Genomic DNA, 22,725 nt, shown 5'->3' with positions numbered 1-22,725 from the left:
TGTCTCCGAAGGCAAGTTGCTCACTGCTCCATCTACCTCCCAGCCAGCACAACAGAGAAAACAGAAAAGGAAGGATGCAGCCATGTCCTTTAAGGGCACATTAGGGCATTGGACATACTATTTCTGCTCACATCTCATTTGACAGAACTCAGTCACATGACCACACGTAGGCACAGGGAAGGCTTTGGCACATGGTCTTTATTCTTGGAAGCCACATAAACATCTAGGTGTGATAGTTGCTCCTGCTACAGAAAGGGAGAATAGTGATGGGCATATAGCGAACAGTTTCTGTCACAGGAAGAGAGGATGGATTTTTTCCAGAGTGTGTAGGGCCATCCCTAAACCCAGGAGCCATCAGCAGATTATTTGAAGTTCTTACTGATTTCCTTTATAGTCTGGTGGGTGTGATGGAGCAGTGGTTTCTAAGACAACTAACTGGTCATTTAGGTGGAATCACCAGAAACAGTTCCTCAGTTTTATAGGTCCAGAAATATATGGGCATAGATTATGCCAAACAGACTCTCAAAAGTTTGATATAGAAATCAAATAAAGAATGTAATTTAGAGTGAGAAAAATCACTATCGATTGGCACGGGCAGTTTGCGTTAACGATCATCTGGGAAGCTACTAAGGAAAGCCAAAGTATAATTGGGATGTTGCTGGTTGAGTAGAAAGAACAACAAAAGGAACCAGCTCTTCCTCACATTCAGTGAAAGTTCATCAAAAATAAGAAATTCAGGTGACTTCCCGCATCTTAGAACCGGGAGGGAATGTAAAGATTATTTAGTTCAGCCTCCTCGTTTTAGAAATTAGGAACAGAAGTTCAAAGTGGGGAAATAACTTGCTGGAAAAACAAACCCCATAGCTCATTAGAGGCAGAACCAGGGCAAAAACAAACAAACAAATAAAAAAAACCAAAACAAACAAAAACAAACCAACCCCAAAACAAAACCCAAACCAAATAAAACATATGTCATTTCCAGTACAAGCAAGGGTCTTTTCCAGTTTAATTTACACCAAATTTCATTCATTGTTTCATTTATTTGGTCACTTGGCAAGCTTAGATATTTAAAAAAATGTATTTAGGTAGAGAAAAACATAACCGTATAATGACCACCCAGATTAAGAGACAGAAGGCCACCAGCACCTCGGAGGTCTTCCTAATGCTCCTGCCATTCACTACTCCTCACCCAAAGATAGCCACTGTGGTTATATATAACACCACAGATTTGTTTGCCTGTTTTTAAATGGAATAATACATATGCTCTTTTGTGCAGTATCATGTTAATGAGATTTATCCATGTTATTACATGTAAGCATAATTCACTGGCTTTTATTGCTATAGAAGCCACTCTGTGAACACAACACAAATTCTTTATCCACTCTGCTGTTGGTGGTGATTTGGGTTATTCCCAGCTCTTTGCTACTACTGCTGAAACCACAATTAATGTTCTCATACACCTCTTTTGTTATACCTGTATACGCATTGCTAGGGCCTCATATCTGTATGGAATTGCTGGGTCACAGTGTATGAGTATTTCCAAACTTAGTAGAGACTGGAATTGTCCAAAGAACCCGGATCAGTTTAAATGCCAGTCGGTAGCGTATGAGAATTTCAGGAGCTTCACATCCTCACCAGCACTTGTCAGTCTTTCTCATTTGATCTGATGGTTGGTATATAGTGTAAAAAGGAAATAAAAGAGAACTTCCTTGACTTCATAAAGAGTTTCTACTAAACACCTACAGCAAACATTATGCTTAAGGTTGAAATTTTTGAAGTTCTTCTGCTACTCTCAGAAATGATGTGAAAGTACTTGATAACATTGTTTCTGTTTAATCTTATACCGGATATTCTAGTCAGTGGGGTAAAACACATAAAATGAAATAAAATAGGGGCACCTATGTGGCTCAGTTGGTTAAGCATCGGATACTTGGTTTCGGCTCAGGTCATAACCTCATGGTTTGTGAGCTCAAGCCCCACATTGGGCTTTGTGCTGACAGCGTTGAGCCTGCTTGGGATTCTCTCTCTCCCCCTCTTGCTGCTTCTCCCCCCTCATGCTCTCTCTCAAAGCAAATAACTAAACTAAACTAAACTAAAATAAAATAAAATAAAATAAAATAAATAGGGGGTATTTAAGAAAGATAGAAAAAGGAATGAAAGAGGATGAGTGCTACTGGCTATTAACCTCACAATATACAGCTCTAATAATTTATATGGTATAGACCTGAAGCATTAAAAGGCACAGAACAATGGAAAATAATATAAAATTAAGAAATAGATTCACATATATATTGCAAAAATGTAGCCCATGATAGAGGTCACGTTTCAAATCAATAGTGAAAGATGGTTTGGCTTACTCAACTACATAGCCATTATGATAATAAACTTGGATCCATACTTCATGCTTTGTATCAAAATAAATTATGAATAAAATATTTAAATGTAAAATAATGAAAGTATAAAGCTCCTAGAAGAGAGCACAAGAAAATTCTTAAAAAGGGGGACATTTTTTTTTCTTTTTTTTTTAATGCTTATGTCTGAGAGAGAGACAGAGCATGAGCACGAGCAGGGAAGGGACAGAGACAGACGGAGACACAGAATCTGAAGCAGGCTCCAGGCTCTGAGCTGTCATCACAAAGCCTGATGTGGGGCTTGAACTCATGAGCCATGAGATCATGACCTGAGCAGAAGTCAGATGCTTAACCGACTGAGCCACCCAGGCGCCCCAAAGGGGGTACCTTTCTAAGGAAATTATAAAATGAAAGATTAACAAATTCTATTCCATAATAGCATGGCAAATCATCCCAATGCAGGCAAAAATGTTTACAACTCATTAATCAACAAAGGGTACAATAGTCTTTTGTTTACAGGCAAAGAAAGGGCTGATTATCCCCAACATGTGAAGAGCTTCTATAAATTTCTAGGGGTAAAAAACAGACAGCTTTATTTTTTTTTAAAGTTATTGTAACTGACAATGTTCAGAAATAAAAAGAAAGGTTCAAGATTTTTGGATAGAAGATTAATACATAAAAATTAATAGCATTTATCAAAATAATAGACTTCATCACCAATTTGATATATGTACATTCAATTTAGATATAACTGGGGCGCCTGGGTGGCTTGGTCGGTTAAGCGTCCGACTTCAGCTCAGGTCATGATCTCGCGGTCCGCGAGTTCGAGCCCCGCGTCGGGCTCTGGGCTGATGGCTCAGAGCCTGGAGCCTGCTTCCGATTCTGTGTCTCCCTCTCTCTCTGCCCCTCCTCCGTTCATGCTCTGTCTCTCTCTGTCTCAAAAATAAAAAAAATAAAAAAAATAAAAAAAAACATTAAAAAAAATTTAGATATAACTAAAAGATGTATGAATCAAACTAACAGGCAAAACTACCAGATTTTCAGAGAAAAAAATCTAAAATTCTATTAAACATATGAAGACATCATTAATGTTTATAATATATAGACCAATGGTGGGGGGAAACCTTGAATCCTATCAGACAAATGGACAAAGATATAAACAGGCAATCAGATTAAGAAACATAAATAATGTACATGCTAAGAGATGCATAAGCTCATGGGTGTTAAGGGAAATGCAAAAGAAAACAACCACAGTATATCACTTTGCTGGTGTCAGAGTGAGAAAATTAGGAAGTCGGATAATGCCAAGTGTTGGCGGAAAGTGTGAATGCAGGAACTTGCATGCTCTGTTGCACAGAGTACAAACCAGAGCAATCACTCTGGGAAACAACCAGACTTTAGTCCAGTTAGAGGTCTGCCCTGAGACCCAGAAGTCTCTCTCTGGGTGTGTATCTCCCACAGATGCATGAGGGGCACTAACAGGGAAGTTCCTCTCTGCACCCTTGTTGTGGTACAGAACTAGAAGCAGTCTGGGGGAGTCTACTCACTAGGAAACAGAGAAGTATAACAGTATGATGCACAGAACAGAATGTCATACAGCCCTCCGGAATCGTAGATGAGATCTACGCAGAACAATATGGATAGATCTTAAAAAGTGTTGGATGAAAAAGTAAGAAACAATATGAGGTACATAGCACAATGTCATTTGTGTACATTTAACATATGTGCACGCAAAATAAAAATGCATGCTTCCATGACCAGACACAAATAGAGGAATGTATATCAAGCATATTAGATTGATCTTCTATGGTGAGGGCAGTGGTAGAAAGAATGATGATGGAAATAAAGGAAATTAACCAATAAAGAATGAGAGGTTACATGGATTAATGATGATAATGTGTCATGAACACAGGCATATGATAAACTCATGCTCCACAGCTGAGCATCCTGAATTATGAACTCCTTTTGTGAAATTGTGTGTATTTATATAGACACGTGTGTGGGTGCGTGTATCCTGAAAATTTTCATATCCATTTCCCTAATAAGTCCATCTTCAGAAATGTAGTTTAAGAAGTAAATCAAAATATAGAAAAAAAGTCTACCCAAAGATGTTCATTGCAGCATGGTATTCTATACTAAACAGTATAAACAATGTAAACGTTAACAATAAAGATAATGATTAAATAAACCATGGCATATCCATTTAATACAATACTTTGTAAGCATTCAATTGATGTTTACATGGAGTTTGTATTGACATTGGTGATGTCTACAGCATACCAATATGTGATAAAATATGTGATATAAAATTTGATTTATATGAATACAGCTAAAATGGAGACATGTATTGAAATATTATCAGGAGAAAATACATATAAGTGAATAGTGGTTTTATATGAGCAGTAGGACTATAGACAATGTTTTCCTTTTCTCCTGCATTTTTCAAATGTAACTTAATGAATAGTTATTACTTTCAAAAATGTAAGACAAATTATACCAAAAAAAAAGCAAGCATTGTTCACAGATTAAATGCAAATTTCCTAAGAAATATGACCAATTATGAGCTGTCAGTACTTTTCCTGAGCACAAGGAAACAACAAATTATGAGGCCACCTGAGCTCCTGGAGCTAGGGAACAGCCAATGGGTACTGGTTTCTTTAAAGTGGATAACAAGATATTAAACTGGACGCTTTGACTAAGTCACAGATAGAAAAGAGGTAGGATGCTATAATAAGAACTAGAAAAAATCCACTGTAGATAGTGAAGAACTCATTGAGATAACTCAGTCTTGCACCAAGGAAGTACAAAAGGAGAGGATCTTTGAGGGGGTGCTGGTTTACCGTAAGTGCCACACACACCCCCCCCCCCCCCAAGAGGTGCAATGGATCAATCCTGCCTTAGCTCAAGTCTAGGAAGAAGGACTTCAGGGAACGACTGGAGAGCTCCATGTATGTAGCAGTTAGGATTCCTTCCCAGGACATTCAGAAGACAAGAGACTGGCCCACTTCCAGGTTTATCCAGTAAAAGGACACTTGAATGTGTTCCTTGCACCAGATGTCTTACATTTCCTGATCTCTTTATCAGCCTTTCTCCACCGTCTTCTCCACATACATCATCCTGTCCATGTATACTGCCACCCCGCCAGGCGCACACACACACACACACACACACACACACACATGCTCCAAAGGAATGGGAATCTATAGTTATCAAGGAAGAAAAAAGAGAAGACAGGCAGGGCGGGCGCTCTACAGCTGTTCCCATTTGGGAGAGGCAGGGACTGTAACCTTTAATAAAGTTAGAAATTGGCTCCTTCAAGGGTCTGAGTTTTCCAAGTACCAAGTGAGACTGTGTTTTGTGTTTAGAGTGACAAATGGGATTTTCTTTGATCTAAGAGAGAAGAGAAAATCTCAGGGATCTGCCTCACTTCATCTAGTGACAGGGGAGAAGCTACCCTTCATGAGTGTATTTAGGATTAAAAAAAAAGATGCTTTCGATTTTATGACTTAATGCCAATTATTTCACTGACAGTGTGGCAATTTGGCAGATAGATTTCCTGGGTGTGAATACTGGAAGCAGCTGGGTGGAAGCTACTCGGAAGACTGGGGCAAGATCCAATTGTACTGGTTCTCAAAGTGGGGCCCCGGACTCTGTGGGGTCCCTAAGACCCTTTCATGGGGTGTACTAGGTCAAAACTATTTTCATAATCCTAAGATTTTGGCTTTTCTACTTTAATTCTTTCACGAATGTTTTTGCAGAGTTCTGCAGAGGTTACATGATGTATGAAGGAACAGATTGAATGCAAAGGAGACGTGAGAATCCAGTTGTCTGCTCTTTAGCCAGACATTAAAGAAATCTGCAAAAACATAAGCCAATAGCACTCTTCTCACTTTTCTTTTTGGAAAATATAGTTATTTTTATTAAAATTATTGTTTATGTAACATTTAATGTGTTTATTTATGCTATTTTAAACACATAAATACTTTTTCTAAATGTGACTGTTAATTCCATCATGGCAAATATTGATGGGTGTAACTTACATAAACAAAAGCTCTGGTGGGCTTCCCAATAACTTACAGGAACCCAAAGATCCAGAAAGTTGAAAACCACCATGCTAATGAACTAGGCAGGTACTCCAAAGGGGAGATTGGGTCTAAGAAACAGATGTCTCTACAGATTGAGGAATACCATATGTATAAAAGTTTCCTCTTACTTTAAAAATCTGACTAAACACCCAATGAAAACATACTTTTATAATAAAGAGCCATTTGTGTAAGATCCCTATCCAATTTGCACCAGAGGCAAACCATGTAACACAGTTTTCAGTTTCAAGGGTAGAGAAGTTAATGGTAAGTGTTGGGCCCATCGAAAGGAAGGAATGCAACGAAGAGTGGACGGGTTCTCCATGAAGGAGGATATAATGCCTGGAGAACTAACTCTCTGGCCACGGAAACACAACCACAGGTAGTTTTTTTGGGGGGTTCCAATGCAGCTGAGATGCAATTTTTGAATAACATATTGGGAGGGGGTTATTTCTCCTTCCCCTAATAGAGTAGTTCCTGCTTTTGTTAACAAAACAAAACTAACAAACAAACAAAACCACACCCATTTGTATCTTCCTCACAACATCTTTATTTAGGTGAAATTTCAGTAAATCTTCGATTTTTATCAAAATATTTGAACAACTATTACATACTTGAAATTCTGTTAAGGAGAATAGAAAATGAGTAAGATAAGATTCATTCTCTCCAAAGATTTACCACCTGAGTGGAGACAATGCAAACCCATTCAAGAATTAGGAAACCTGCGACACCTGGGTGGCTCAGTAATTTAAGTGACAGATTCTTGGTTTTGGCTCAGGTCATGATCTCAAGGGTGGTGAGTTCCAGCTTCGCACTGGGCTCCTTCCTGATAGCACAGAGCCTGCTTGGAATTCTCTCTCTCCCCACCTCTCTCTGCTGCTCCCCTGCTCATGCACTCACTCTCTCAAAATAAATAAAATAAACTTAAAAAAAATAATTATGAAACCTGTAGTCTCAACGGCAAAAGAAAATTCACTTAACAGCTTAGATTCATTGGATTCAACTGCATGCCTTTTATTTACAAAGCACTGTAGGTGGAAATTTTACTGCCATTAAAAATTTTAACTTCTGGGGCGCCTGGATGGCTCAGTTGGTTAAGTGTCTGACTTCGGTGTGTGTCATGATCTCATAGTTCGTGAGTTTGAGCCCCACATCAGGCTCTCTGCTGTCAGCAGAGAGCCTGCTTTGGATCTCTCTCTGCCCCTCCCCTGCTTGCACTCTCTGTCCCTAAAAAATAAATAAACATAAAAAAATTTTAACTTCCTCCTAACCCTGTGAGTTAGAATTTGTGATCTTTTCAAAGGCAAAGGGATAGGAGCCCAGGGCAGTGATTTGCCCAAGATCACACAGCCAGGAAGTGAGGAGTCAGATTTGTAACCATGTGGTTTTCAAAATCCAACATCCTTTCCATTATGCCATCCTCTGCTAGATGATTTACTTACTTAGTTTTATTTATTCCAGGCTATTTCAGTCTCTAGTGAGTTCATGGTTCATGAGGAATCACTAATCTCCTTCAGAAATGGAAATGCCATCGCTTCTCGGCCTTTTGGCTAAGATCAAGTGCAGAAATGGAAATGCCGTAGGTTGAGACATAAGATATCCTTTCACGAGACTGGCCATGGGTAAACATTCATTCACTGCAGCATCTCATGGTAATGCTCTCGTAGCTGAGTTAAACGGGTCTCTTCAAATGTATAAATATGTCCTACAGCCAGAGCTGTGCAGGGCCTGACTCATGCCATTACCCTGCCGTTAGGGCTGGCCAGCTATTAAAACAGGCATCATTTTGTACAACTCTTACAGGCTGCTCTCAGAAAAATTTAATTGAAGTCTTCTATACATTTTTTTTAATCCAAAATTTTAGACTTCTTGTAAGGAATTAGAAGCAGAGTATGTATATATTGGTTATTTTTTCCTTCTGTTTACTTTTGAGAGATCTTTCCTCCAAATACTATAATTATCTTAATATTTATTGACCAGTAAATGACTCTGAGGTGAGGACTGCCTTGGACTCCTGGTGACGGACAGCAACTCCTTAAATATTATCTAACAGGTGAATCTCTATTTCTGAAGTTCAGGAGGAAAAACAGAAGAACCTCAACATTGAAGCTTGATTCCATTTTGACATTTAGACATGCGTTTGAGAATTTTATTCCAGGAGACAGATAATCAAATTGAGGCGATGAGCCTATGTGTTAAACAGTCGGTCCAGAGTTTGATTGTGGTTGTGATTTTTTTTTTTATTTAAATTTTTTTTTTTCAACGTTTTTTATTTATTTTTGGACAGAGAGAGACAGAGCATGAACGGGGGAGGGGCAGAGAGAGCGGGAGACACAGAATCGGAAACAGGCTCCAGGCTCGGAGCCATCAGCCCGGAGCCCGACGCGGGGCTCGAACTCACGGACCGCGAGATCGTGACCTGGCTGAAGTCGGACGCTTAACCGACTGCGCCACCCAGGCGCCCCTGTGGTTGTGATTTTGAACACCCTAATACCTACTTCTCTTAGGTACATTGTTTTGAGAAATTAAGAGTTCTTCTTTGTCCAACTGCTAGCAGAGGCCTAATAAAAATACTCCCCCATGTTAGTAGGAAACTTGAAGTGGAGTTTCCCTACGAGAAAAGGGTGGAAGGAGACATTTGATTGTTCCAGGGAAATCTTGTGAGAGACAGAGAAACATAATGGCTTCAGATCAGAGCACCTGAATTAACATGCTGTTTCTACTCAATGCAAGCCGTGTCATATTGAGCTGGGTGCTTACCCCTGTCGAGCCTCAGTACCCCCATTTGTACAAAGGGGACAGTGAGATCTGACACAGGTTAGTTGTAAGGATGACAATGACTGTGTAGGCCGCACATCTCTGAGTAATGTCAGTAGTTATTATTCTGATGATGTGGACTTGTTTGCCTCCTTAGATTATTTCATCACTGTAGACAAATCTAATATTCAGGACACTATCATGGGTAATAAAATAGTTTGCAAAGGAAATAGAATCACCCTGGCCCTAGAAGGTTGGAGACTTAGGATATTCTGTTAGTGTTTGTTACTTAAAATTACTCTGATGGATGGATTCTTCCACTAAGCAGCCCATATTAAATTCCAAATGTAATCCTATTGGAAGAATAAACCTACAACATCAGCAATACTCCTTGAGGGTTCTTGTCAATTTGACAGATTTGACAGGCAGACAAATTTAATTTATTAAAATATTCTGTCTAGCATTTTTAAAAGACAAGGGGTTTTTATACTGTAAATGAACTGTTTTCACGGCCTTATTAAAATAAATGCATAAAGTCAGCTGTTTTTCTTTGGAATTCATTACCATGAGATTCAACACATAAAGAATTGCTCTCCAGTCACACCTATATACACCTGGACGTTTTGACTATTTCTCCGTCTTTGCAAAGAATCTGGGATTTCTCCATTTTCAAGCAAATGAGAATTCCACACAAGAAGGAAAAACTTGCTTATATCATATGCTAGATTTCATGGACATATGTATTAAAATTATTAGAAGAATTTAGAAAGCCAACACTTGGCATCAAAGCCCATGGGAAAGACCTGAGCAAATTCAGGGTGTCCTTGTGCAACAGGCTTAGATTTATTTTTCTTCAAAGAAATTCTGTTATTTGAATTGAAGGAATATTGTCAAAGTTGATAGATTTCCTGTTTTCTTCACAGGGCCATTTTTAAATTAAACACAATGCACTTTGAAATTGGAATGTTTATATAGACTGAGAGCCGGTATCAGTTCTCAGAGTTGTCAGTTTCCTGCCGGCCATATTTCCGCGTCAGCTATTAATTCTGCCTGGCAAAATGGTCTTAATCTTGACACATTTTGCACAGTGCATCTGAGTAATGTCCTCATGGTTTCTGACATTTTGGTGGCTTTTTTCTCTACAGTTACCTTGCCCCTTAAAACTGTTCTGCCCTCCTGTCTGTGGCCTTGGCCTCTCTCCCTGTATGAGAGCATCTTCTCAGATGGCCTAAAACCATCACTCCTCAGGGCCCCCAGCCCTTCCCCAAAAAGTCCCAAATTTGCAGTTTCTCGCTAGAGAATTTGTCCTAACCCTGTGAACTAAATCTTAGGCAACCAGTTCACCTATCAATCAAAATCTTGCCTGCAGAGATGTACTGGGAGGCGAATTAACTGGTAAATTAAATGCTAATAACCTGCCAATCTCAGTAGTTCCACAGCAAAATGGCTTTGATTCAATATATGTAAATCTCACATCTACAGAATTTGTAGGACCAAACTTACTCTAAAAATAGCATTTTACATAAAAATGACAAAAGAGTGTCTATTGGATTTAAATAACATGCCAAAATTATCTATTTTCCCATCTGTTAATAAAGATTCAACAAAAATGTGTAGTTGTCTTAAAAACACCACTCAGATCTTCTACGCAAGTCAAGGACTCATTTCTTGAAGTTGATGTCTCCTTCCAAGTGCTTCTTCCTTTGACCTTCTATAGTATATTTTTTCATTGTACCTTGGTAACGACCTACACTCCAGGCTGTAGTGGATTGTGGCTGATAGTGTACCTCTCTCCTTTACCAGATGGAGTTCTGGAAGTCTAGACTATGTTTTGAATCCACATGATGTAAAACAAAGGCTTGCCTATAACAGGGACCCACCAAATGTTTAGGGAGTTGATCTCCCATGAGAACATTAATTTTTAAATTTTTTTTTTTTTTAACGTTTAGTTATTTTTTGAGACAGAGAGAGACAGAGCATGAACAGGGGAGGGGCAGAGAGAGAGGGAGACACAGAATCCGAAACAGGCTCCAGGCTCTGAGCCGTCAGCACAGAGCCCGACGCGGGGCTCGAACTCACGGACCGTGAGATCGTGACCTGAGCCGAAGTGGGACGCTTAACCGACCAAGCCACCCAGGCGCCCCAGAGAACATTAATTTTTAAAAAGCGCTTACCGTTGTTCTTAGAACAAAAGAGTTGCTTTCTAATTAAGTTAACTGAGTGAAATGCAGTCAGCATTGGTTGAGCATCCAACGTGACCAGATACTAGCTACTAAGGAACCAAAGATCAGAATGCCAAGATCCCTACCTCAAGATTAAAACCCAATTCAGCAGGCAATCTGGTTCCCATTAACTTCAGTAAATTGTGTTTGACATAGCTTAGGGGCTGAAAATTGGAATATTAAGTGAGTAGAGTGAATGTTAAATGCTCAGGTAAAGCACTATGGGAGCCCGTGAAGAAGGATTAATTTGGCTTGTTGTTGAAGTAGAATGTACTGCAGGAGAAAGAGGGCTTCACGGAACAGCTAATAAATGTCCTGTGAATGAAAGGATGAGGAGGATTTTGACGTGTGGATCAGAAGGCGGGGAGGATGTTCTATGTAGATGAAAGCTTGAGCAAAGACATATAATGACATGGTTTTTGGAGAAAGGTAAGTGGTTCAGTACAGAGGACTCATAGGGACAACTTACTGTGACGAGTCAAGGGATGAAGCTTCAGAGTTTGGGGGATAGGGGACAGACAGGGCACAGCTCGAATGATGCCATGCAGTCTGGATTTCATCTGGCAAGTTATGGAAAACCCTTGAAGATTTTAAGGAAGTAACATGGGCAGGACAGATCCGGGCTGTCGAGCACTTGCTTTGTTGGTCTGTAGAGGATGAAGTAACTACCTCTGCTCCCATTTCCTTGTGTAGATCCTGTCTCATAAAATCACACACAAATAAAACAGATGTGGGGCGCCTGGGTGGCGCAGTCGGTTAAGCGTCCGACTTCAGCCAGGTCACGATCTCGCGGTCCGTGAGTTCGAGCCCCGCGTCGGGCTCTGGGCTGATGGCTCGGCTCGGAGCCTGGAGCCTGTTTCTGATTCTGTGTCTCCCTCTCTCTCTGCCCCTCCCCCGTTCATGCTCTGTCTCTCTCTGTCCCAAAAATAAATAAAAAACGTTGAAAAAAAAATTTAAAAAAAAAATAATAAAAATAAAACAGATGTATGCAAGGGGCACTGATTCCGAAATGAGGATGGTGAGGCTGCGTAATGAAACGTCTCATCTGCTGTCTCCTCTAGAAATTGCTCTCTGGGCAAAAGCAGTTTTACCATAACCCGTATTTACCTAGGCACCTAACCCCAAGTTAGTAGTATTTCACTCCAAAGAAGCACCCCATTCTTGAGTTTTGACACTTCTTTTCCTCAGCAGGATATTGTGGTTTAAAAATCTCAAATTAAAATACCTTTTCTTAAGTACAAATAGCCATAACCATGACCCAAACCAGATTAAACTACATTAATGCCCAGAGGTGCTCAGAGAATACTATTTCACTGGAAAAATACAGGGTGCTTCTCCTAAGAGTTTCAGGGAAGATCTCAAATATGAAAGTATATATATTTTATAAGACATTAATGTAGGTACATTTTTAGTGCTCAATTGCACTTCACATTATTTCAAGTTATTCTAGCCGTTCAGCTAGCTAGAGGTCCAAATGTCATCGATCCAAGAAGACTGGTTTTCTCCTGCTCCCCCTGCTGGAATGTTAGGCAAGGGGATTGCTTTCCTTCCACAGACGCCATAGGTGATTTGCTTATTAGTAAGTTTGGGAAAGATGTTACTTTCCAAAAGGTGAACAGGACTTGGATGTTTCAGACGTGTTCTGCGCCAATGGAACATCTCTGGTCTTTGAGGGCCCACTGACTAAAGTAGCCCATGTGGGAAATGTCTTGTCTCATTTTTACTTCGTGCAAGTCAACCCCCAGCTGCCTTCTAAATCTGCAACTCACAGAGCTATCTCACCTAGGTGGAGATTGAATTACCAAGAGGAGACAAATCTGCATTTCCATCACAATGAAACTCATAACGTTCATTCATGAAGAAATGCTGGCATCAGTATAATGAGGGCAGAGAAGCCTTTTCAACTCTGTATGGCTAATCTCCCATCGTCTATAGTCTAATATAGATTTCTCACAATTCTAGCTTATTTTCCAAACAGAAGCTAATTTTCTACGGTGGGGTTTTTAGGGAGAATCATGTAGATGTTGACACTTTTAGCCCATTCTTACTGTGGTTTGGCTCAGAGAGAAACCACGGGCAGTATGTCCCACATTCTTATGGAGGGGCCGGCTTTTTCTCCCTCTCCCCACTTCGTCCATTCATTCAGGAGACTCTGACTGAGCATCTATTGGAAGTGCTCGACTTTGCAGGTGCAGAAATGAGTAAGTCGCAGAGCCTTTCCCAATAGAGCTCAGTCTAGAGAGAGACAGATGTAAACAACATTTATAGTAGGGGAGAGTCTGGGGGAGGTCTAAACAAATTCAGTGGGAACACACAGAAGAAAACTACCAAAGCCGTATCAGGGAGTAACATGGCGCTACTGTGAAGGGCAGGTAAATAAGAGTCCTCCCCTCAGGAATCAAGAAGGGCAATCAGATAAAGGGGACAACATAGAAAGTCATGAAAGCATGAATGAAAACTACATGTTCTGCCTACTATTTTATGTGGCCTTAGTATAAGCTGGTGGCAGACAAGGGCTGGACCATGGAGGACACTGGCTGCTTCATAAGGAGTTTGGTCTTTATCTTGTGAGCACGAGTGTGTATTTTAAAAGATCAGGGCACCTGGGTGGCTCAGTAGGTTAAGTGTCCGACTTCGGCTCAGGTCATGACCTCGCAGTTCATGAGTTAGAGCCCCATGGTGGGCTCTATACGGACAGCTCGGAGCCTGGAGCCTGCTTCGGATTCTGTGTCTCCCCCTCTCTCTGCCCCTCCCCCACTTGCACTCTCTCTTCCTCTCTCTCTGTCTCTCTCAAACAAAAATAAACGTTATTATTTTTTTTAAAGATCACTGTAGCCACACACATTTGGATAGAGGCACCAGAAGGATAGAGACAGGAGGGGAGGTATGGGATAGCCAGGTGGGACGTGAGGACCCGGATTGGGATAAGTAGCAGGTGGGATTAGACACAGTGACATAGAGGGGCACCTGGGTGGCGCAGTTGGTTAAGCGTCCGACTTCAGCCAGGTCACGATCTCGCGGTCCGTGAGTTCGAGCCCCGCGTCAGGCTCTGGGCTGATGGCTCGGAGCCTGGAGCCTGTTTCCGATTCTGTGTCTCCCTCTGTCTCTGCCCCTCCCCCGTTCATGCTCTGTCTCTCTCTGTCCCAAAAATAAATAAAAAACGTTGAAAAAAAAATTTAAAAAAAAAAAAAAAAAAAAAAAGAAACAGTGACATAGAGTATTTCTGATTGTATCTGGGAAAGCGCTCCTCATATGCTCAGATAAAGGATGGCAAGTCCAACAAAACATAATCAAAAGAGTATAAGAATAGAGATGCATGAAACACCCATCAACACAAACATGCAACCAACTCTCTCAGTGATTAGGGAGTATGTGAACCCTTCCTTCTGCGGCTTCTCCTGGACTATGTGCTTGTCCCTGGACCTGAATCTGGCCTTGGTCTTAAAAGACTCATGAGCAATCTGATAATACACTTCCATGCTGTGGATAGAGGATGTGTCCTTAATTTGTCCACTCTGAAAGATCAGAGGTCTCTGGCTTCTTAGAGATGTAAGGTCCTCCCTGAGTAGAGTGGCCAGGTGATGTCCTGGACATGCAGTTACATTTGAATTTCAAATAAAAAGATCATTTTTAGTATAAGTGTGTCCCAAATACCACATGGGATACACCTATACGAAAATGATTAGTCTTTATCTGAAATTGAAATGTAATTGACTGGCCTATATTTTTATTTGCCAAATTGGGCAACCCTACCCTTGAGACTTGCTTTTCTCTGGCTCAGACCTGGGGCAGACAATTCCACTGAGAAGCAGAAGGCAGGACAAAACAAAGCATGTGCCGAGAGCCGGGGAGATGTTTTACAGAATCATTGTCAGTACGATCCCCCTGGATTTGCTCATTCCCCAGGAGAATCTGAAAACAAGGGGCTTGGCAGTGAGCAAAGAGCTGGCATGTTGCAGGACTGTTGGAGGGGAAAATGATTGAATTTAGAATAATAATGTATTTGTTAAAGCAAATATCAGTATAGTCATAACAGAGAAGCCCTCAAGTTTCCCATTGTGGCATGAATAGAACATTAACGTCTATATTGTAGATTGATGGCAAGAATTTTCTTGGAAAGCACATAAGCAGTAGCCTTATATGATCTCTTTCTATTTTTTGGAAGACTGAATACAGTTCAGATTAACATTTGAGGCATTTATTTTGTGCTTGGAATTTAGGACATTGGCTCTGTTCATACCTAATATTTTACAAGCCTCTCCCCTTTGGACAAAATTAAGTTCAGAACTCATGTTCACATAAAAAAGTAATTGGATTATAAAAGCCAATGGGCATAGCCATTATTTGGATATTTTCATATATAAATGAATAATGTTTATTCAGAAAAACACCCATGACCAAACTCCGTCAAATCTAATTTTCTCAGAGAGTTAAGCTCATATTCTGGTAGGTTTTTCCTTACATAACTGAAGAAAATTCTTAGCAAGAGCTTTAGTAATAAGCTTCTTTCTGAAGGAGTAATATTGTGATTTCATGCAAGAAAAATCTCCCCTTGACGTAAATGAGAGATGAAGTTGTGGGAAGGTATAGTCAGAGTTATTAGTTTGCTTTCCCCTTTCTAACCAAATGACAAGAACATTTTGTCTTTGGATTCTTTGATAGTTTTTTTTTTTTCCTGTTAGCAAATAGAATATTCAGAATACCTTTCCCCTGATACTAGTCTTAAGCCTTATAAATTATATTTTTGTGGGGTCTTCTGAGGTGGGAAAAGCCTACCAATTTCAATTAGAGTGATTTAGGTTTCCTTGTAGAGAAGCCACGTGGTGGGATTCCTGGTTTTCCTAGTGATCAGGTGTCACCGAGAACACCTGAGGTGTAGACATGCCTCACTTAGCCTTATATGTACTGAGCACCTACTCTGTGCCTCAGCACAAGTCGCAGTGAACCAGACAGACTGATTACGCTCCACAGCACAGGGGACTGTTCATCTGGGTGCTTGTTGCCAGTAAATGCAAGCATCACAACTCACCCACAGCCACAAAGCCAAAGACGATTTTTCCTTTTCCCCAACATCTTCAAATACCCAAATTTCTTCTATTGTAGGTTCAAATGAGGTAAACATACAACATGTGAGTGATGGCATCAAGGGGATTTTGTAAATTATTAAATGGTCAGAAAATAAGATCTCGGCTTTCCTGCCTTTGGTTAGAGAATAGGCGTCCCCTGTTGCAAAGCTTATTCATTTCTTTTATCATGTTCCAGCTTTCCCACTTGCTCTTGCGTCTTATTTTGTAATTACTTTCTTATCTTTGCAGCTTTCCTTTGAATCTTAAGTCTTTCTAGTTAGAGAAACAAGGAACATATACTTCTGTAATTGAGACAAAACTAAGTGCGACTCCCACATTTTCTTCTTTCTCTTTATCCTCCGTTTCAGGGATGGCCAGCTGGCTGTCCAGTTGTTCACTAGCTGTGAGGACCCCAGAGAACGTCACCTGTTTTTGTAGGTCTCAAGTCACTCTCCATTTTGTCTTAAATAATCTTTGTGTGTGCACATGTCTGTATATATCTCTGAATGAAAACACGATTACTAGCTGTTGGTAGGAATCTACGGACACAGATGGAATGCACGCATTATGTAAACGTGTAGTAAGTATATGTGTATATGCAAATGTGTATGTGTACACAGATGTCCGTGTGTAAATGTGTGTGTGTATATCTGTATATATATACATATATATATATATATACATATACATATACATATACATATACATATACATATACATATAGATAGATAGATAGATAGATAGATATACACACACATACACACACACAGATTCTGCCAATAGCTAGTAATTGTCAACCAAAAAGGTCAAGTTCGGTGTTAACCATTTTCTAAACACAGTTCTTCGTATTTCTAGAAACCTGAAAGTCTGTACTTTTCACCTACAAACCCATTATCCGTGTGGCAAGTCATGTCTGAAAGCCAAACTTAACAAGACTCTCTTCACCTGTTTAAAAGCAAGAAAGCAGAAAGCTTTGAAGGTACGCATATGGACAAAAGGAAATTAGGTTGCTCTATGATGTTTGTGCCTCTGGTATTAATTTCACTGAAATTCCACTCTGCTCCATTTATTCGATGACTAAGAGATTGAACTCTTAGGGAAGGAAAGAACATATAAACATGTAATTAACCAATAAGGTAATGTTTGAAGACTGTTAGGATATACTGATTATTCAGATTAATTCATTATTTTGTGAACACCAATGGCATGCATTTCTGAAAAAAAAATCATTATTCAAACAAAAGTGTTCACCATGAAACACGACACAAAGAGGAAGATAAATATCAAACATGTTTTTTTAAAGGTGGTAAAATCATGTCACATAATTGGTCTTACAGCTGCTTCTGCGTTTCATGTTCTAACCTGGTGCAAATGTGTGTTATCTGCTAGTGAATCCATATTTAGTCTTTCTTTTAATAATACACAGTCATGACTGGGATTTAAATTTTTAAATATTGAGGAACTTTATATATATATATATTTAGCTCATGGATATACTTTAAACTTTAAAAAATAAATGTAATATATGTAATTTGTACAGGATTGGTTTTTCATGAGTACACTTGGAGAGTAACCAGTTTCAGACCTGATTTTGTTTAAAGTATGCCCATCCTCTCTCCTCCTCCCCAGCTTTTTGTTTTTGTTTTTGCTTTTTTTTTTAATAACAAAATCTGTAGCAAAGCACTCCTCGGAGTACAAATGTTCATTCTTTTTTAGTAGTTTGCTTTTTCAGGGTCAGCCTCTGAAGGTGGAGAAGGAACAGAGGCACAAGGGTAGGTTTCCTCTCTACCAGAGAGCAGGTGGAACCCACTTCCAGCTTGGCCACACTCAGCATCATGAAAAGTACAGTGAAGCTCCGTTCTCTTGAGGAGAACTCCCACCTAAAGTAAATTCCTGACCTCTATCAAAATGTTAGGAGGCTTCTGGCTTTAATTTTTAGAACTCTGATAAAATCCGGGGATCCTGTATTCACTCAAAATAAAAAATCAAGTATGCCCATGGCATCTTTCAAAGGAACACCCACCCATTTGGTTTCACTCACACTGTTAACAGTGCCCTCAAAATATACTTTTTCAGGAGAAAGTTATTAGATAATATCTTGAGAATATCCTCTCCGTGGTGCACGATGCTTAGGATTGTTTTGCCATTGGCTGTTATTAACATGGACCAGGGGTCCCCTCTGTAAGGAGTGTTCTCCTACTGTGAATCTGTACGAGTCTTACCATCAACCCAGTCCTTGACAGACCAGTACAGGAACGAATGCTACTTTGGCGGCCAAACTCTTACTTTTACTGACAGTCGAGTCTCAGAAAGTATAAAGGTGCTGGGCCAGTCCTCTGTTCTTATAGTGACCATCTCGGTAAGAGAAAAATCAGATTATGTGCCATCACAGGAAATAAAATGTTAGTATTAGGTGTGATCGACCGATGCATTTCTTTTGCTTAAGCCCCACCCTCTGAGTGACAGGTGGAGGACAAAATGTCAAGAAGTTCTGCTGGAACAAGTGTTCAGGATGGTGTTTAATACAGCAGAGAGCCAAGATACAGTGGGAGGACACAGTAAAGAATGTGGAGAAGGTAGACACAATAAAGAACTTCGGTTTATGATCTGCCATCTGCTATTTGAAAGAGGAATAAGTTAGGGAATTAAGTGACTTTTAGTTCCCCATACATGCAAAGGTAAGTTAGTTATTGCAAAAGTTTTGCCGTTGTATGCGCTGAAAGAAAAGCATATGCATTTAAACATTTTTTAAAAAATAAATCACTCAATAGGCTTAAGAAAAATACTCTAGTTCATATTTCATTGATCTGACCTTTTGATTCAAGATCAGGGAATGAATCCAAGGTGGAAACAAAAAAAAGAAAACAAAACAGGAATGAACCATTTCACCATGAAAAAAGGCATTTCCAGTCTCAGCTAACCTCGACTAGTTTTTATTGCATTATTTTTGAAATGCCAAGAAACTGGCTTTGGCCATATTTGCCGTCCAACTAAATCACAGCTGTCAAAATGCAGTTGCTTGCCACAATTAGCTAAACACCATTATTTGACAAATTCCCTGGGAAGGGACGTAGATGATGTAGGTGTCTAACACTGAATCAATTAACAGTCAGTCAGGCTGGGGCTGCAGCACAGGGAGAGAAGTTGGTACATCCTTGGCCAAGGAAGGGGTTTCCAACGGCCTTAAGTTTTTGGAAAACACACACATTTGCCCTGGTCCTACAAGTTCTTTCTGGTTTTCAGGAATGAATTGTGGGATTGGCTAAAGAGGAAGGGAAAAAGCCACCGATTCTAGAGTCCTTTCTTAAGGACATCGAGGGGAGAGGAAGAAAAAGAAATGCAAATGTGAAATGGTAATGGTATACAACATGGGGAAAAGAAACCTCATTGAACCCGCTAGCAATTTCCACCCAAGCAGTGAACCCCTTAACTGACAGAAATTCAGTACAACATACACATTGATTAACACCTTCACCATTACGAGGACTGCCGTTTCAAGCCAAAAATTAACTACAATATGCAAAAACAGAATTCTCATAAGATTTGAGAAAAATAGAGTGAAAAGGCAATGTTAGCTAAGCTCTTAGCTAAATCCACTCTTAATGGCCCCCACTATTTAAACTATCATGGATTAAAGCCATGAAAATAAAAATTTCAATTTGAAATTTTATTAGCATGTTGCTAAAATGGTCAATAAAAACATCAACACGATAGGCTTTGTTGACATAGTTGGAAAACTGCTCTCTCACTTTTAAAACTTTATTTCCACTTCCCCACCGTCTAAGATTGCTATGTTAGGAAAAGCCAAACTAAATATTCTGGCTATGGTGTTGTAATAATGCTGGTTTCTTGAATGTTGCCATATCTTCCTCCTCTCTCTCTCTCCTCCAACCCTTTAAAAAATAGGACTCTTTCTGAAATGCAGCCCCATCAGGGAGCAAACTAGGGTTAAGAACAACAAGCGACCGTCTCCACACATTCAAGTTCCCAGACACCAGGTGAACCTTCTCCTTGCCGGGGGCGGGGCCCGCGCTCCTCACCAAATCAGCTGAGCCATTTTCCTCCCGGGACCAGGAAGGCTTCCCTTCTGCCAGCGAGGGAGACTCACAGGCAAATGGGGTGGGGGTGGCGGTCGCTTCCCTCGGTGGAAAGGACTGGAAGCAAACATTACAGCTTTGCCCGGAGCCTGGAATACAAATGTCAGGAGACTTGGGGCTGGAGAGCTGGAAAAGTCCCGGGCAGCCTCGGGATAACCCGGAGTCCCAAAGTGCTCTCTTGTGGAATTATTCACAAGTGCCTAAGGGACAGGCTCGATTTCTTGGAAATCCTGCAATCTGGGGACACGTTCATACGGGAGGTGAACTGTGCCCTGGAAAGATCATTTCTCACCTCCGACTGGTCTGTGTGTGCGCACTGGGGGCGGTGATGGTCCCTTTATAGGAGGTCGGGTGACAGTCACTGACTAGCGACCTGTGGGGAAAGCCACGTCCTTGCTTGCTCCCTTCAGCCCTTTCTCCTTTCCCCCGTCACAACTCGAGGGGAAAGCGCACGCTGGGTTTCCCAACACCATCACCACCACTGGGGGGGGGGGGCTCAGCCAGGCGCGCACAGCTGCCCTTTCGTCCCGGGGCCAGTTCCTGAGACTTCCGGCCACTTGCGGAGGGGTGCGAGGGTGCAGCCTGGGCACCGGCCGCCGCAGGAGGGCGCTCGACGGGGGACGGGGGTCGCGGATCGCCGGCCAGGAAGCCCGGGTGCTGGGAAGGGAGCGGGGCGCGGGGAGACAGGAGGCGCAGGTGGCCCCCCCACGAGGCTACTCCTTGTCGTCCACGAGGTCGGCGAGCTCCTGGAGCACTCGCAGGCGGCCGCTGGCGTCGATGCGGCGCTTCTCGCGGATGAGGTCTTCCAGGCTGTGAAACCTGGCCGTGTGCACCTTGTTCTCGCCCAGGTGCACCTTGAGATAGTACTGCTGCTGCGGGGGCTGCGTGCCGGCCGGCACCTCCCCTCCCGCCTTGAACTCCCGCTTACCAAAGCGGCACCAGGCGGCGAAGCTCTCCGAGTTCGTCCAGCAGATCTCCTCGCTCTTGAGGCCCAGGTGGCCGCAGGCGTTCTGCACCACCAGCTCGGCCACCAGCGGGCGGTAGCGGTACCAGCTATTCACCACCCGGCCCACGTTGGCCGCGCCCGCCTCGTACAGGCTGTCCTGGCGGATCTCGCCTTGGTGCAGGTGGATGATCTGCCCGCCACCCACATAGACGGCCCAGTGCGGGGCGGGGGCGGGCGGCTCGGGCGCCGGCTGCAGCCACAGCAGCTCCAGCAGGTCGCCCGGCTCGCAGAGCGCGGGCAGCGCGGTGACAGCGTAGACGCTCAGGTCGGCGCCCTGAGGGCCGCCGCTCACTTTGGAAAAGATGCATTCCTGCCCCCGGAAGGCGGAGAACTGAGTTTCGTTGAGGACCAGCTGGTGCAGCAGGTGGTGGCGGTGGCGGCTGGGGCTCTCTGGGCACGGGGTGCAGCCCGGGGGGGCCTTCACGCCGAACTTGTCGGGCTGGCCGCGTTCGTCCAGGTCCTCCTCCTCATCCGAGAAGAAGTAGGCGACCCCAACTCGTAGCTCGTCCTTCTCGATCCCCGACGGGTCCCCTGTGGGCAACTCGCTGTAGTTGAGGTGGGTGATGCGGTCCAGTTGGTTGCCCATCAATGACGCGGCGAGGCGAGGGCCAGGAGCCGGGATCTGCGGGAGCACAGACGAGAGGCAGAGACACGATCAGAGTCCAGCTGCCCCTCCCCGGGACGTGCGGTGCCCCTGGGACCTGCCCGTCCGCCCGCCCCCGCGCCGGCACTGGAGTCACCCGCTCCTCCCCAGCGTCAGGACAGATGCAGAAGCCACCCGTCCTTCGGGAAAGAGCAGACGCCACCACACAGCCTCGGACCCCATCCGGGAACCCGGTACAACTCCCACAAGAGAAGAGGCAGGCAGCGGGAAGGCGCGAGGGGTCCCAGTGGGGACGACAGAGCCGGTTGTTAGCAGCGAGAAGACCGACACCCGGGAGAGGACCGAGGGGTAGGTTGGAAGGAAGAAGGGGCGCCTCGGGCCTCAGAGCTTGGAGCAAGCTGCGCTCACATTTCTGTCCCCACCCTCGCCAGCCCCCCTCTCAGTTTTGCGCTAGGTCGTACTCCTCCCCTGACAGCGCCTCGGACAATGACACTCGGGCACATTCGCAGGCACTCACGACACCGGCAAAAGCTTGTTCAC

The 22,725-nt window shown here is 42.4% G+C and overlaps 1 protein-coding gene and 1 long non-coding RNA gene across 2 annotated transcripts in view; one reads left to right on the top strand and one right to left on the bottom strand.

Annotated features, from left to right (window-relative positions):
• LOC131484379 (uncharacterized) overlaps positions 1–6,221 on the top strand; it is a 197,248-nt gene extending 191,027 nt beyond the window's left edge. The window contains exon 4 of the long non-coding RNA XR_009248206.1: positions 6,110–6,221. This is a non-coding gene — a long non-coding RNA (uncharacterized LOC131484379). The remainder of the gene's footprint in view (positions 1–6,109) is intronic.
• Positions 6,222–18,980: 12,759 nt separating this feature from the next.
• On the bottom strand, positions 18,981–22,167 carry LRATD1 (LRAT domain containing 1). Its single transcript, XM_058682570.1, has one exon. The coding sequence runs from the start codon at positions 22,165–22,167 to the stop codon at positions 21,289–21,291; it is 879 nt and encodes a 292-aa protein (XP_058538553.1). The 3' UTR covers positions 18,981–21,288.
• Between the last annotated feature and the right edge of the window lie 558 nt (positions 22,168–22,725).

Source organism: Neofelis nebulosa, chromosome 9 (genome assembly GCF_028018385.1).
Source record: "Neofelis nebulosa isolate mNeoNeb1 chromosome 9, mNeoNeb1.pri, whole genome shotgun sequence".
Taxonomy (NCBI): Eukaryota; Metazoa; Chordata; class Mammalia; order Carnivora; family Felidae; genus Neofelis; species Neofelis nebulosa.
This window is presented reverse-complemented; position numbering and strand designations above follow the sequence as displayed.